The 14,631-nt window shown below is 45.4% G+C and overlaps 1 protein-coding gene across 1 annotated transcript in view; it reads right to left on the bottom strand.

Annotated features, from left to right (window-relative positions):
• Positions 1-216: 216 nt before the first annotated feature.
• Positions 217-14,631, bottom strand: part of LOC125437762 (cytochrome P450 2J5-like) — a 45,620-nt gene continuing 31,205 nt past the window's right edge. Inside the window, exons 7-9 of the mRNA XM_048505710.1 lie at positions 10,262-10,449; positions 4,766-4,907; positions 217-476 (exon numbers count right to left, since the gene is read on the bottom strand). Of these exons, the coding sequence (XP_048361667.1) occupies positions 289-476; positions 4,766-4,907; positions 10,262-10,449 (518 nt within the window). The 3' untranslated portion in view covers positions 217-288. The remainder of the gene's footprint in view (positions 477-4,765; positions 4,908-10,261; positions 10,450-14,631) is intronic.

The following is a 14,631-nucleotide window of genomic DNA, read 5'->3' on the forward strand; positions in this document are numbered from 1 at the left end:
CAATTCCCATCAGCCCCTGCCAGCATGGCCAATTGGCCTTGCTGACAGGGGCTGATGGGAATTGTAGTTCCTGAACATCTGGAGACTGGTGCTTGATCAGCTTTTTTTAGGAATTAATGGTCTCTTTAGTATTGGCTTGAGACAGCAATTCACTTTACTGACTGAGGAAGATGGGAGCTTCCCTCAAAACAGGAGAGAATTACTGGACAGAATGAGTTGAGCAGCCTTAGACAAAATGAATGAAGGAGAAATTAACACTAGCAAATGATCCACCCCAATCTGTACAGTTCATGAACTGCTGCGGGGAACAGCACAGATCTTATAAGGGCGGGGAACTACTGATAGCCCAATCAAAGGATCTGTGTCGAGCTCTTTCACTCCTTCTGGAAGCTGGAACGTGAAAGCCCTCATCAAGCTGGTGAAGAAGATGAAGAGCTCGATCCTCGCCAGCTGCTCTCCCAAACAAACACGGGCTCCTGAAACAGAAATAAGGGAAGTGAGTAATAAGGGAGTAGTGTATTTCCATGAATTGTCTAAAATGTATCACCTAGGCAAACATCTAGCTTGGACTTCAGTATGATAGCATCAGTGGAGGGACCAATACTTCCCACCACCTCCAACAGCTGCTGCTGCTGCTGCTGCTGCTGCTGCTGCTTCTTCTTCTTATTATTATTATTATTATTAATTCGATTTGCTAAACCGTCCTACCCCCGAAGGGCTCAGGACGGTGTACAACAAAACAACAACAAACATAATAAAACAAATCGAATAACTCCAGTTAAAATACAAAACCTTAAAACTATAGCAGCAGCATCCTACAATAAATAGTTCATAATTAATAATAAGAGGTGTCTGGCATCACACCCCAGTGGTCAAATCCTGGGGGTGGTCAAATTCTGGGAGGGGGCTTGCAGATGGTCAGGTGCACAGCCAGTGGATAGGGCAATGAGAGGGGCGGAATCAGCAGCCAGTCCCCCCAATAGCCCGGTGGAACAGCTCAGTTTTACAGGCCCTGCGGAACTGGCCAAGGTCCCGCAGGGCCCTAACTGCTGGAGGAAGAGCATTCCACCAGGCAGGGGCCATCAAATGTGGTGGTCCATGTGGAGGCCAGCCGCATCATAGAGGGGCAGGGGACCAGCAGCAAATTTGCCTCCACTGAGCGGTGGGTACGACCCAGAACATATGGAGTGAAACGGTCCTGTAGGTATGAGGGCCCCAGGCCATGAAGGGCCTTAAAGGTCAAAACCAACACCTTGAAGACAATCCGGAATTCTACTGGGAGCCAGTGCAGGCAGCAGAACACGGGGGTAAATATGATCTGTCACTTTGACCCTGTGAGAAGACGAGCCGCCGCATTTTGGACCAGCTTCAATTTCCAGATCAGCCACAAGGGAAGGCCCGGGTAGAGTGAATTACAATAATCCAGCCTGGAGGTGACTGTTGCATGGATCACCATGGCCAGATCGGTCTGGGAGAGGTAGGGGGCCAGCTACTTGTGTCTCTCCACACCACATTTGATTCCCAAAATGCATCCTTCCTACTTTTTTGGGGGGCCCCCAGCCAAAGAAAAGCAAAGGACTACAAGAGTCCTCTTGCCTCCCAGGAGAAGGTAACTACCTGACAACACTCAGTCAGGTAGCTCCCTGGCCCACAATCTCAGTCTCAGAAATCAGACTATTAATTTCCCAGTTGAAACTGTATAAATCACCTGGCCCGGATCTAATGCCCCCAGATTTTTACAAAGCATTCTTGGACTGGTGGGCCCCCCATCTGGCCACTCTGTTTACTTTGGTTGATAGGTCAGTCCCGGGGTCTTGAGTAAATGCAATAATAACACCAATATTCAAAAAGGGTGACCATATATCACCAGCTAAAAGTGCCTTTGATTCAGTTGTAAGAGAGTTGCTGTGACTTAAATTAACAGAGATGGGGATCGATGTTAGATTATTATTACTTATCAAATCTCTCTATTCAAAGACAACCTGCCAGATAAAATGTACAAACTCTGGAGACCTAACCCCAAAGATTCCCACGTCATTGAAGGGTTAAGCAAGGCTCAATAATATTGGCCCCAGTCTTGTTTAACTTATTCATTAATGATTTGGTACATGTATTGTCAGATGTTAATGCACACAGCCCAGTTCTTTCAAACAAACCCATACCACTCCTACTTTATGCTGATGACGTGATACTGATACTGATACTAGGTTTCAAGTGGGTCTTAAAAGGCTCCTTAGAAAAACTATGTACATCTAACTTCCTGTCCTTAAACCCAGAAAAAATAAAAAAAATGTCATTTTTCCAATGTATTTAAGCCTTCCAGATGGCTTGCTTGAAGTTGGGTCGAACACTCCAAGTCCTTTAAATATCTAGGCCTAACCTTTCATCATAAAGCCACATGGGCCAGACACAGGCTCATTCCGCACATGCAGAATAATGCACTTTCAAACTGCTTTCAGTGCTCTTTGAAGCTGTGTGGAATAGCAAAAGCCACTTGCAAACAGTTGTGAAAGTGGTTTGAAAACGCATTATTTTGCATGTGCGGAAGGGGCCACAGAGACATTGCTATAAAAGGAAGCTATCACACTGCTTCAGCGGTGGTAAAGATTTTTCACACCAGGGCAAGGGGATATGTCCCAGCAGCTCTAAAGGTTTTCAACTCCAAGGTAGTTCAGCAACTTCTCTATGGAGTTCTTTTATGGATAACTGCATGGAACAATTCTGTTGAAAGAATACAGTCTAGCTTCCTCTATAAAATACTTGGATTACCGCACTGTGTACCATATGCTGTACTATTCTTAGAAACTGGTCAGAACCTACTTGAAACAAGAGCATGGCTGAATACATTCAAGTATTGGATCAAATTATGTTTTAACTCTGATGTGCGCAGTTTAACATATTCTGTGCGCCCAGACCTATTTGCCTCCGAATGGTATCAACTTCTCAAATCAAACATTTACTCAATAGGTTTATTACTTGAAGATCTCTGTATGCTGTAACACAGAGAGAGTTTCAAAACCTTAAAAAGCCGACTTTTAGAACAGGAATATCATATCTTGTTGGGGCAAGCAAATAAATCAGGCTCACCCCTCTGTCAGAATAATGCCATCCGGAACAAGGGGCACATAATGGAAATATCTTGAATTATTAACTGAACCCCAACAGAGATGGATTATCACAAGGGCCAGATCAATGCACCCCATGAAGCCATTACAAAGTCGTTCCTTATCCATCCCACTCTCAGGATCGGGTTTGTCAAACTGTAAAACCAAGTGGAATTCTTGCTCACATTATTCTCGACTGTCCGAGATATGTGGGCATTAGGAGGCCCTACTCTCCCAGACTGGCCCTAGACAAATCTGAAAGAGAGACTCCTGACAGTTCTATTGTGGAGCTTCTGTTGAACAATGCAGATGTCATGCTCTTGGGAAAAGTAGCAAAATTTCTTGTACAAGTGACAGAACTTTCTAAGTAATGTATACTGCTATATACAGTCTTTCTGTCTGCATTTTGAATGTACTCTTGATTTGTACTTCATAAATGTCTGGTAACGCTTTAGAGCCTATTTTAAATGCCTAATAAATGTTGTTGTTGTTGTTGACTACAAGAGTAGAGCCTTGCTTAACTAAGAGACCAAAGGACGGTCTCTGAGAGAAGTCTCACCATGTGCAGCATCTGGCTGTCAAATAATTAATCAAGGCCTTTAAGCAGTCAATCATTGTGCATGTAACATCCGGACCACAAGGAGGGGGACTGGGGGGGGGGGGCGGAAAGTACCATCTCTTCTCTCAACCCTGCTGGGATTTTCAAGATAAGAGATGTTCAGCTGTGTTGTTTTGTTCTTAATATGCTGCTTTAAATTTTTTACTTTGTTAAATATGTTTACTGTACTTTCATTGTGATTGTTGTAAGCTGGCTCTTATACAGATTACAAAATGGTGGAATGGAAATATTTTGATATAAACAAATAAATCGCATCCAGTCAACAGACAAGGGAGGGAGGTTCGGGGCTGGACTGCTTCCCAACAGCACAGCCTACTCATGTGACCTCAAAGGAATTCAAGTCCCTATTTTTTCCAAAGCTGTAACATCCACAATGTGTACTGCCATGGAAGGACGCTTAATGGGAGGTGCCATGGCTCCATGGGGAATGGCATGCTTTATATGCAGAAAGGTCCCCATTCTGTACCTGTATTCCTTACTTAAGGATCTCAGGTAAGAGGGTTGGACTTCTGCCTCAGACCTTGTATTGCTATGCAGAACACCCAGCAGTCAGAATGGGCACTGCAAGTAGGGTTGCCAACTGTGGGTTGGGTAATTGCCTGGAATATTAGGGTGCAGACTGGGCGGGGGGTGGGGGTGGACTCGGGGTCATGTGATGCCATAGGCTCCACCCTCCAAATCATCCATGTTCTCTGGGGAAATTGATCTCTGTCCTCTGAAGAGGAGTTGTAATTCTGGGAGCTCCCCAGGCCCCACATAGAAATTGGCAACCTTAACAGAACCAACGGCCCCATGTCCTGGCTCAATATGAGAGCTCTACAATATTGTGCAAAACTATGTCCACATTATATCCAAGCTAGATTTCATAGGTGTCACCTTTCACTCGTTTCCTTTTCACAGTCATACTAAAGGATTGCATATTTGGCCCAAGGGCTTGGTAATTGATTGATGCCAACTCACATTCTGTATAAGGAGCAGCAGTTTCTGAGTTTTGTCTTTCTAAAAATCCTCACAACAAATATCAACCACATTTTGCATTTACCTGCACCAAATGGAAGAAAGGCTTCTTTTGCCACAAAACTTCCGTCCTCGTCCAAAAAATGATTTGGGTTGAATGCCTCAGGTGTCTCCCATTGTTTAGGATCCAGAAGAACTGAGCGTAGATCTGAAACAATGATTGTGCCCTGTAAGAGTGAAATGGTTGTTTTAGAATCAATGCATAGAGTCAAAGATATTGATCTGTTTCAGTCACTGTCTCAATACTAATGTTTCCTGTTTCCTAGGGCGGCCGATCAGTGGCTGTCTGGCTGATACCTGGCAGGAGACTGAGACATGAAGTCGTTTCTGAATTGAGCCTGGAACTAGTCATGGCACTCTAGGGCCCTTTCCGCAAAACCAAAATAAGACATTTGAGGAAGGAAATACATTTGCCCTGCAGAATTTTGCACAATTTTTAGCTGTAAACATTTTACAAACGTTTTATTTCAGCCACAAAATGTTTTACTTGAATCGTCGAAGTTTGCAATTTTTTCCCTAAAACATTTTAAAAACATTTCATGAAATCATAGAGTTGGAAGAGACTCCAAGGGCTATCAAGTCCAACCCCCGGCAATGCAGGAACACATAATCAAAGCACATTTGATAGATGGCTATCCATCCTCTGTTTAAAAACCTCCAAAGAGGGAGATTCCACCACACTCCGAGGTAGTGAATTCCACTGTCAAACAGCTTTTACTATCAGGAAGTTTTCCCCTGATTTTTAGATGGAATCTGTTTTCCTTTCTCCTTGGACCCATTACTCCTGGTCCTATTCTCTGGAGCAGCAGAAAACATGCTTGTTCCCTCACCAACATGACATCCCTTCACATATCTAAACATGGCCATCATGTCACATCTTAATCTTCTCTTCACTAAACTAAATATACCCAGTTCCCAGTCATGGACAGGCCCTCAAGACCCAAGGAAAATCCACACAACGGTCAGAGCAAGGAATCCAGACAAGAACCAGTAACCTGCAAACTAAAACACAACATTGCTGCCACAAGCTAGCTCAGCTGAAGCCTCTCTTTTATATCCAGCCTCCCATTCCCTTGTGCAATAACCCCTTGCAACTGGGTTACTCTAGTCTGGCTTCTGAAAAGACTCTGCATCTACTCTAGTTCACCCCATAGCCGCTAACCAGCTGCTGGGTCTCCTTTGCTGTCAGCTAGCACTAGTCTCCTCCTGCATCACTCCCGGGGCTCTGGAGATGGCAGTGTGTGTGCGTGTGTGAGAAAGGTGTCAGGGTCCCCTCTGGCTCTGTATCAAGGGGCTTTTGAGCCTCAGAGCTAAGCTCTTGCTCGGGAATCTCAGAGCTTGGACCTGGCTGTGGATCCCAGCCTGAATGCTCTGCCGGAGCCTGGGGACCTGGTCCTGCAGGAACTTCTGGCTGCTCAGTCTCTGCATCTACAGGTAGTGCCCGAGAATCTGGAATCAACACTGTCCCCTCTTCTCTATCTGAATCTTCATCGCAGGGGATGGATTCCATTCTCCCCGTAGGGCATGGATTCCAGACCTTTTAGCATTTTGGTTGCCCTTCTCTAGACCCATTCCAGCTTGTCAATATCCTTCCTGAATTGCAGTGCCCAGAACTGCGCACAATATTCCAGGTGAGGTCTAATCCATGCAGAATAGAGAGGTACAATATAACATCCCTCGATTTTGACACTATCTTCCTATTGATATAGCCCACGATCACATTGGCTTTCTTGGCCGCCACATCGCACTGCTGACTCGTGTTCAGTTTGTGGTCTACTAAGATCCCCAGATTCTTTTCACATGTAGTGTTGTCAAGCCAGGTGTCACCCATACTATATCTGTGCATTTCATTTTTTTCTGCCTAAGTGTAGTATCTTACATTTATCTCTGATGAAATTAATTTTGTTTCTTTTGGCCCAGCTCTCTAATCTGTCCAGGTCATTGTGAATTTTGACTCTGTCCTATGTGGTATTAGCTACCCCTCCTAATTTGGTGTCATCTATGGTCCCTTCTTGATCATGTAGAGAAACAGGAAACATTTGATTTCTCCCACCAGAATTCAGGCATTCAAGCAGCCCGCCATTGTGGTACAGTAATAAATTCATTATTGCCTGCCTATTATATGAACATGATGGGTTTTTTTTTTAAAAAAAATATATGTTGTGGATTCATTGTTGCACAGATTTGATGTGAGAATTGTCAAGGCTTCAGAGATTGAGTCTCTGTAGCATTGAAGCCATACATGCATGATTTTTTTCCAAAAAGGCACCATTTAACCAGAAGCATTTTATTTTTTACTGGCTATATGGACAAAACTAATGGAAATGGAAACGTTTAAAATATTTTGAGTAGAAATGGCCAAGGTTTCAGTGGAAACTGTAGGGTTTTACACAGATTTTGTGAATGCTAGGGTGATGTGAAATTACATCTAGGTCAGGGGTAGGGAACCTGCGACTCTCCAGATGTTCAGGAACTACAATTCCCATCAGCCCCTACCAGCATGGCCAATTGATCTAGGTCAGGGGTAGGGAACCTGCGGCTCTCCAGATGTTCAGGAACTACAATTCCCATCAGCCTCTATCAGCATGGCCAATTGGCCATGCTGGTGAAAACTGATGAAGTGATTCCCTAGTGCAGGCAATTCTGATCTAGGTTCATCCCCAGAATGATCTACCCCTACTTTTAACCCCTATTTTTAACTTCTCTGTCATAATGAATGGCAGCAGGGGTTGGAGTCTCCCAATGTGAAGTTTTCTGACCACCCTTCACCAATGAGAAGTTTTCAGACACCGCAGTGGCCCAAAAGAGCCCCAGATAATCCTAGCTTTTGATGACTCAAACCATAGAAGATTAAACATGAAAAAAGAAATGATACAAACAATAGAGTGATAGTGGACACAGTGTGTAACAAACGTCTGTCTTGATACACCTCTGAAGATGCCAGCTACAGATGTAGGTGAAACCTTAGGAACAAGATCTGCCAGACCACAGCCACACAGTCTGGAAAACTCACAACAATCAGTTGAATCTGGCCATGAAAGCCTTCAATTAAAAAAGGGATACTTTATGTGAATAATTTTGAGATTTCATTAGGGTTGGTCAATACCAGTCAGATTTGTTCCAATTTGGATTCAGCCCAGATTCAGATCAATGGATTCAGATTGGCCGAATTCCCGAACCTTGCAGATTCGGACTGGCCCGAATCTGTGGGAAAATCCGGGAATTTTGGGTGCGTTTTTATTTTTTGTGTGTGTTTATTCATGTTTCAGCCTGCAGGGGGCACATTTTTGACATATCGGCACCAAAATTTCAGGGCATCTTCAGGAGATGATTTGGTTTGGGGGATAGGGGCACCCCCTTTGAGACTCCATAACTTTGGCCCCCATGATCCAAACTTCACCAAACTTGGGGGGCATAATCAGGACACTCTCCAGATGGTACCCTGAAAGTTTGGTGCTGCTAGCCTTAAGAATGCACCCCCTGCAGGCACCCCCAGAAATTCCCCATTGACAGCAATGGATTGTGTAGATGTAGAACAAAGAATCTTGGACAAATTTCTGGGGGTGCCTGCAGGGGGTGCATTTTTGACATATTGGCACCTATATTTCAGGGTATCATCAGGAGATTGTCCTGATGATACCCCCAAAGTTTGGTGCAGTTTGGTTCAGGGGAGCCAAAGTTATGGACTTTCAAAGGTGTTGCCCCCATCCCCTATCTGCTCCCATTGGAAACAATGGGGTATAGGGGCACAACTTTTGAGGGTCCATACCTGAACCAAACTGCACAAAACTTGGTGGGTATCATCAGGGGGGCCAAAGTTATGGACCCCCAAAAGGGGTGCCCCTATCCCCCATTCTTACCAATGGGAGCTAAGGAGATGAGGGCTACCCTTTTGAGGGTCCATAACTTTGGCCCCCCTAAACCAAACTTCACCAAACTTGGGAGGATCATCACGACAGTCACCTGATGATACTCTGATAATTTGGTGTTGATACAGCTAAAAATGCGTCCCCTGCAGGCACCCCCAGAAATTTGCCCAAGATTCTTTGTTCTGCAGTGACTTAGCTGTATTGCTGTCAATAGGGAATTTCTGGTAGAGGGCTGTGAGGTGCACATTTCTGAAGGTATGGTCACAAAACTTTCAGGGTATCTTCAGGATAGTCTCTGGATGACACCATCCAGGTTTGGGGAACTTTGCTTCAGGGGGTTCAATTCTCTGGGACCCAAAAAAGATAGGGCCCATCTCCCACTGCCCCCTGAAGCAAAGTTCCCCAAACCTGGATGGTGTCATCCAGAGACTTTCCTGAAGATACCCTGAAAGTTTTGTGGGTTTACCATGAGAAATGTGCACTCCACAGCCCTCTATCAGAAATTCCCAATTAACAGCAATGCAGCTAAGTCACTGCAGAACAAAGAATCTTGTGCAAATTTCTGGGGGTGCCTACAGGGGGCACATTTGTAGATGTATTGGTACCAAAATTTCAGGGTATCATCAGGTGACTGTTGTGATGATCCTTCCAAGTTTGGTGAAGTTTGGTTCGGGGGGGGCCAAAGTTATGGACCCTCAAAAGGGTAGCCCTCATCTCCTTAGCTCCCATTGGTAAGAATGGGAGATAGGGGCACCCCTTTTGGGGGTCCATAACTTTGGCCCCCCTGAACCAAACTGCACCAAACTTGGGGGGTATCATTAGGACAGCCCCCTGATGATCATGATGCCCTGAAATTTTGGTGCTGATATGTTTAAAAATTCACCCCTGCAGGCCAAAATGTGAAAAAACACCAAAAAAAAAATAAAAATGAAATTCGGCTGGTGATCCGAATCCCATAGATTCGGATCTGATGGGATTCGGACAGCTCAGATTCAGACCCTGCTCATCCGAATCTGTCCGAATCAGTGCAGATTCGGTCAAAATCTGGATTCAAACTGTCCGAATCTCCAACCCTACATTTCATTAGTGTTTGGCTCTGGTCAAATGTGCCTTCTTGTCCTTGGCTGTATGTATCACTGCTATCACTGCTTCACACACATGCTAGCTGGGTGATCTTGGGCAAGTCAAAGCTTTTCGGAGCTCTCTCAGCCCCACCTACCTCACAGGGTGTTTGTTGTGAGGGGGGAAGGAGAATGTAAGCCCCTTTGAGTCTCCTATAGGAGAGAAAGGGGGGATATAAATCCAAACTCCTCCTCCTCCTCTTCTTCTTCTTCTTCCTCCTCCTCCTCCTCCTCCTCCTCTTCTTCTTCTTCTTCTTCTTCTTCATTATTACAGCATTTATACAAGAAAAGTTTTAAAAGAAATATATGCTAAATACAGGAATACAGGAATGCTTTGGGTAGTCATTGGATAATTTTCTTGAATAAAAAAGTAAGCACCACCACAAATAAACCAGCACAGATGGAGCTAACTAAATCAGGAGTTTAAAATAATACCTGTATTATTTGATATCAATTTCTGGGGAAAGGGTCAACTTTGTGATACATACTACTCTTTGGATCCTAGAGTGTAAATATAAGGACTTTCCATACCTTTGGAATGAGAAAGCCAAGCATGTTTACATCTTTTGTACATTGTCTGGGCCCCCCCAAAAAGATGACATATTGTGAACGCTGGATCTCATGAATTACAGCATTGGTATAGTTGAGTTTCTTCCGATCTTGGTAGGTGAATGATTGAGGGGAACCCAAAACATCTTCAATCTCTTTGTGGACTTTCTCTGAGGAAAACAGGAAAAAAATCTGTATTCTGGACACAGCATTAGCCTCTACTAAGTTAATGAGCCTGAATATTACATATTCAAGAAACTGGAATATATATTGAGGGTCACCGTCTCAAAACACTAAGATTGGGTCACCGTCTCAAAACACTAAGAGAGACTTACTTATTAAATATGAAATGAAACATTTTAAATATGAAATGAAACAACAAATAAAGAAACCACAGCCCTTGTTACCAACATTAGTCTTTGTGTAAGGGAGAAATGTGGAGAGTATCTTCTACATATTTTAAACAAGCAGGGCCCGGCCATGCTTTGCTGTGGCAGTTGTCCTTCTCATCACAGTCCGCAACCCACACAGATGTCCATGCAGGTCCAATGATCCCCAGCATAGACTTTTCCAGTGGTCAAATGGAATCCCTCTTTCCCTTTTCAATTTCTTTGTTTCTTTATTTCTTATTTCATTTTTATACCGCCCTCCCCCGAAGGGCTCAATTCACATTGTTATATGGTGGTGTGTTATTTTTTTAGTATAAGGTAACCCTTTCCATTCCACAACGGAACTGTCCAGAGTGCGAATCCCACTGTCCATGAGGCTGGTTGACACACACAGTCCTGGTTTGGGTAAGGCAGAACTGGAGCAAGGAGGCTATCCCAGTCAGGTAGCAGAGGCAGGGTGGTGAGGCACTCAGATCGAGGCCAGCTCCCTGGGTTCTTAAAGGGCCATGTGCAAAAGAAGTGGAGGCAGTAGTGTTGGTTTGCCCCCACCCTGCGGATTGTCTTAGAAGATAAAGGCAAACTCCAGCACGATTTTAGTAAAAGAGAGCTGTAGCAAATATGGGTGAGGAAGTGGGTAAGTGATGGTTGGATGTGAGGGAGGGCAGAGTGAGGTGTGCGATGATGACCTGGATGTGTATGAGAGTATGTGTGTTGTGTGGTAGTACTGGGTGAGGCACAGAGAGTGAAAGTTACCTGTGTGTGTGTGTGAGGGGGAACTCCATCTGACATCTCACATGGCAAAGTGTGTATGTGTTTCACTTCCACACGTATTACCTAACAGTATTACCTATTTACTGTTTCAATGCTCATCTCTGGCCATCTGCATGAACATTGTAAGGACATACCAACCCCTCAGGCCACAGACATGATGCACGAACATTCTAAGGGTGACAGTTAAACACAACCAGCTTCATGGCCTGGTGTGCCAGGAGAAAGATGTTTTACCTGGCTCAGGTATTGAATTTCATCAATATGAATATCTCATCAATATGAATATTTCATCAATATGAATATTTCATCAATATGAATATCTGAGTGAAAATTTCACGTTGAGTGAAAATTTGAAAGCAATCCGTCCAGTGGTTTCGGAGTTAGAGTACGACTCACAAACGGACGGTTTGCTTTTTATATATATACACTAGAATGTGAGTTCTGGAGCATAGGGCTCTTTTGAGACTGTTGTAAACACAATTTAAAAAATGGAAGACAGTGGGAAAGTGAAAATCGTTAGCCTGCCTGGCATTTGAAGTAGAATGCCTGTGGTGTGGTCTTGAGGGGGGGGAATGGTTGGTTGGGCAGGAGAAGCCCCACCCAAGTCCTGAAGTGAGGAGTTCAGGCTGCTGGCACAGTCAGATCCAAACAATTCATTGCTGAGTTAAATATGCAATGATTCTGCGGCCATTTTAACTTTAAGTCAATATTTTAAATTGTGTATTCAATATTTACTTCTTCCAAAAGTGCTAAAAGTTCTTTTTACTCATGTGTTTCAATTACTGCTGTACTATTTCCAGCGGCTGCTGGAGGTGGTGGCCTACTGGGTGTTGACGTTCCCCAGGCTTATTGTCTTGGGTGATTTCAATGTCCATGTTGACACCGCCTCATGTGCGGTAGCTGCGAACCTGGTGTCATCCATGGTAAGTTCTGGCCCCACTCATGAGGCCAGTCACAAGCTGGATTTGGTCTTTGGGTCGGGGGTTAATCTGGTCGTATCCTCTGTTGACAGAGTGCCATGGTCCGACCACTATGTCCTGAAAGTTCGGATGGACACGCCACACTACCCCTGTCTAGGCGATGGGCTGATTTATGCTCGCCCACGGAGACTTATGGATCCACTTGGTTTCCTGAATGCTCTGCAGGATCCTGAACCTGCCAGCACAATCCATGAACAGGTGGAGGATTGGAATTCCCGGCTCTCCAATGCCATCAAGGCTGTTGCGCCGCCCCCCCTCCCCCGCGTCCTCTGCACCCCCATTCTTGGAGGGCTCTATGGTACATAGAGGAGCTGCACCATACGAAATGGGTGCTCAGATGTCTAGAGCGAGTGTGGAGGAAATCTTGTGATGAAGCTGCACAAGCATCCTATAGGACATTTATGAAAGCCTATGAGGTAGCGATGGAGATGAAGAGAGTCTTCTTCTCCTCTCTCGCATCTGCTAGCTCTTGCCCGGCACAATTTTTTCGTATAATTCGAACTTTGACTTCTTTATCAGAGGGTTCTACAAATTGTCAATTGGCCATTAGCTGTGAGGCATTTATGAGCTTTTTTGCAGATATAGTTGCATCACTCCGCCAGGAACTTCCTGCCACTTTGACTACAATTAGTGAAGTAGAGGCTCGCTTGCAGTCTTTTGGCCCTTGTTTGGCCCAGTTTTCCCTGCTCTCTGAAGCCTCTAGGACCTTGGCTGCTGTTAGACCTACTACTTGTCCTCTGGATCCATGCCCTTCCTGGCTTATCAAAACCTGCCAGGAGAAGCTACAACCCCACCTGTTGAAGATAATCAATGACACTCTTGAGCAAGGTGGGTTGAAGGAGGCAGTGGTCTGCCCACTCTTGAAAAGACCATTGTTAAATCCTGGAGATCTGGCCAATTACTGCCCTGTCTCGAATCTTTTGTTTCTGGGGAAGGTAATTGACAGAGTGGTGTTGGAGCAGCTTCAGGTCTTCCTGGATGACACATCGGCTTTCGATCCCTTCCATTCCGGCTTCTGTGCTGGGCATGGGATGGAGACAGTTCTCGTCGCTGTCACAGATACAACTTGACAGAGGTGGATCGGCGCTGCTGGTATTATTAGATCTTACCGCAATGTTTGATGTGGTTGACCATGATCTTTTGGCCCACCGCCTGGCTGCTTCCGGGATCCGGGACAGTGTCCTTCAGTGGATTGCCTCGTTTCTCCGGGGGCGGAGTCAGCAAGTGTGGTGTGGGGACCAAGCCTCCCGGAAGTGCCCACTTCATTGCAGTGTGCCTCAGGGGGTGCTGTTGTCCCCGCTGTTATTTAACATCTATATGCGACCCCTTGCTCAGTTGGTACAGAGCTTTGGGCTAATCTGTCATCAGTATGCTGATGACACTCAGCTCATTCTGTTGATGGAGGGGGGAGCTACCACCACCCCTGCAACTCTACAGCATTGTTTGGAGGCAGTTGCTGGTTGGTTGCAGCAGAGCAGGTTAAAACTTAATCCATTGAAGATGGAGATCCTTTGGCTGGGTCGTGATGGGGATGTTGAGAATTTCCAGTCACCAGTGTGGGAGGGGGTCTCATTGGCGCCAACCTTTTCCGTTCGCAGCCTGGGGGTTCACCTGGATTCATCTCTTTCAATGGAGACCCAGGTGACCCATATAACCCAGGTTGCATTCTTCCATCTTCATCAGGCCCGGCGGCTGGCCCCCTTCCTCTCCAATATGGATTTAGCCACTGTGATCCATGCAACGGTCACCTCCAGGCTAGACTATTGTAACTCACTCTACGCGGGCCTTCCCTTGCATTTGATTTGGAAACTGAAACTGGTCCAGCATGTGACGGCTCGTTTGCTCACAGGGGTGCCTTCCGAGATCATATTCAACCTGTGTTGAGCTGCCTGCATTGGCTTCCAGTCGAATTCCAAATCATATTCAAGGTGTGGGTGTTGACCTTTAAGGCCTTATGTGGCCTGGGAACCTCGTACCTTCAGGACCGTATTACCCCACATGTCCTGGTTCAACCTCTGCACTCGGCAGAGGCCAATTTACTGGAGATCCCTGGCCCCTCAATGATGTGGCTGGCCTCCACTTGGGCCAGGGCATTTATGGCTCTGGCTCCGGCCTGGTGGAACGCTCTCCCTCCAGCTGTCCGGGCCCTGCGGGACATTGGTGATTTCCGCAGGGCCTGTAAAACTGAGTTGTTCCACCAGGCCTTTGGAGA

The sequence above is a fragment of the Sphaerodactylus townsendi genome, linkage group LG08, assembly GCF_021028975.2.
Source record: "Sphaerodactylus townsendi isolate TG3544 linkage group LG08, MPM_Stown_v2.3, whole genome shotgun sequence".
Lineage (NCBI taxonomy): Eukaryota > Metazoa > Chordata > Lepidosauria > Squamata > Sphaerodactylidae > Sphaerodactylus > Sphaerodactylus townsendi.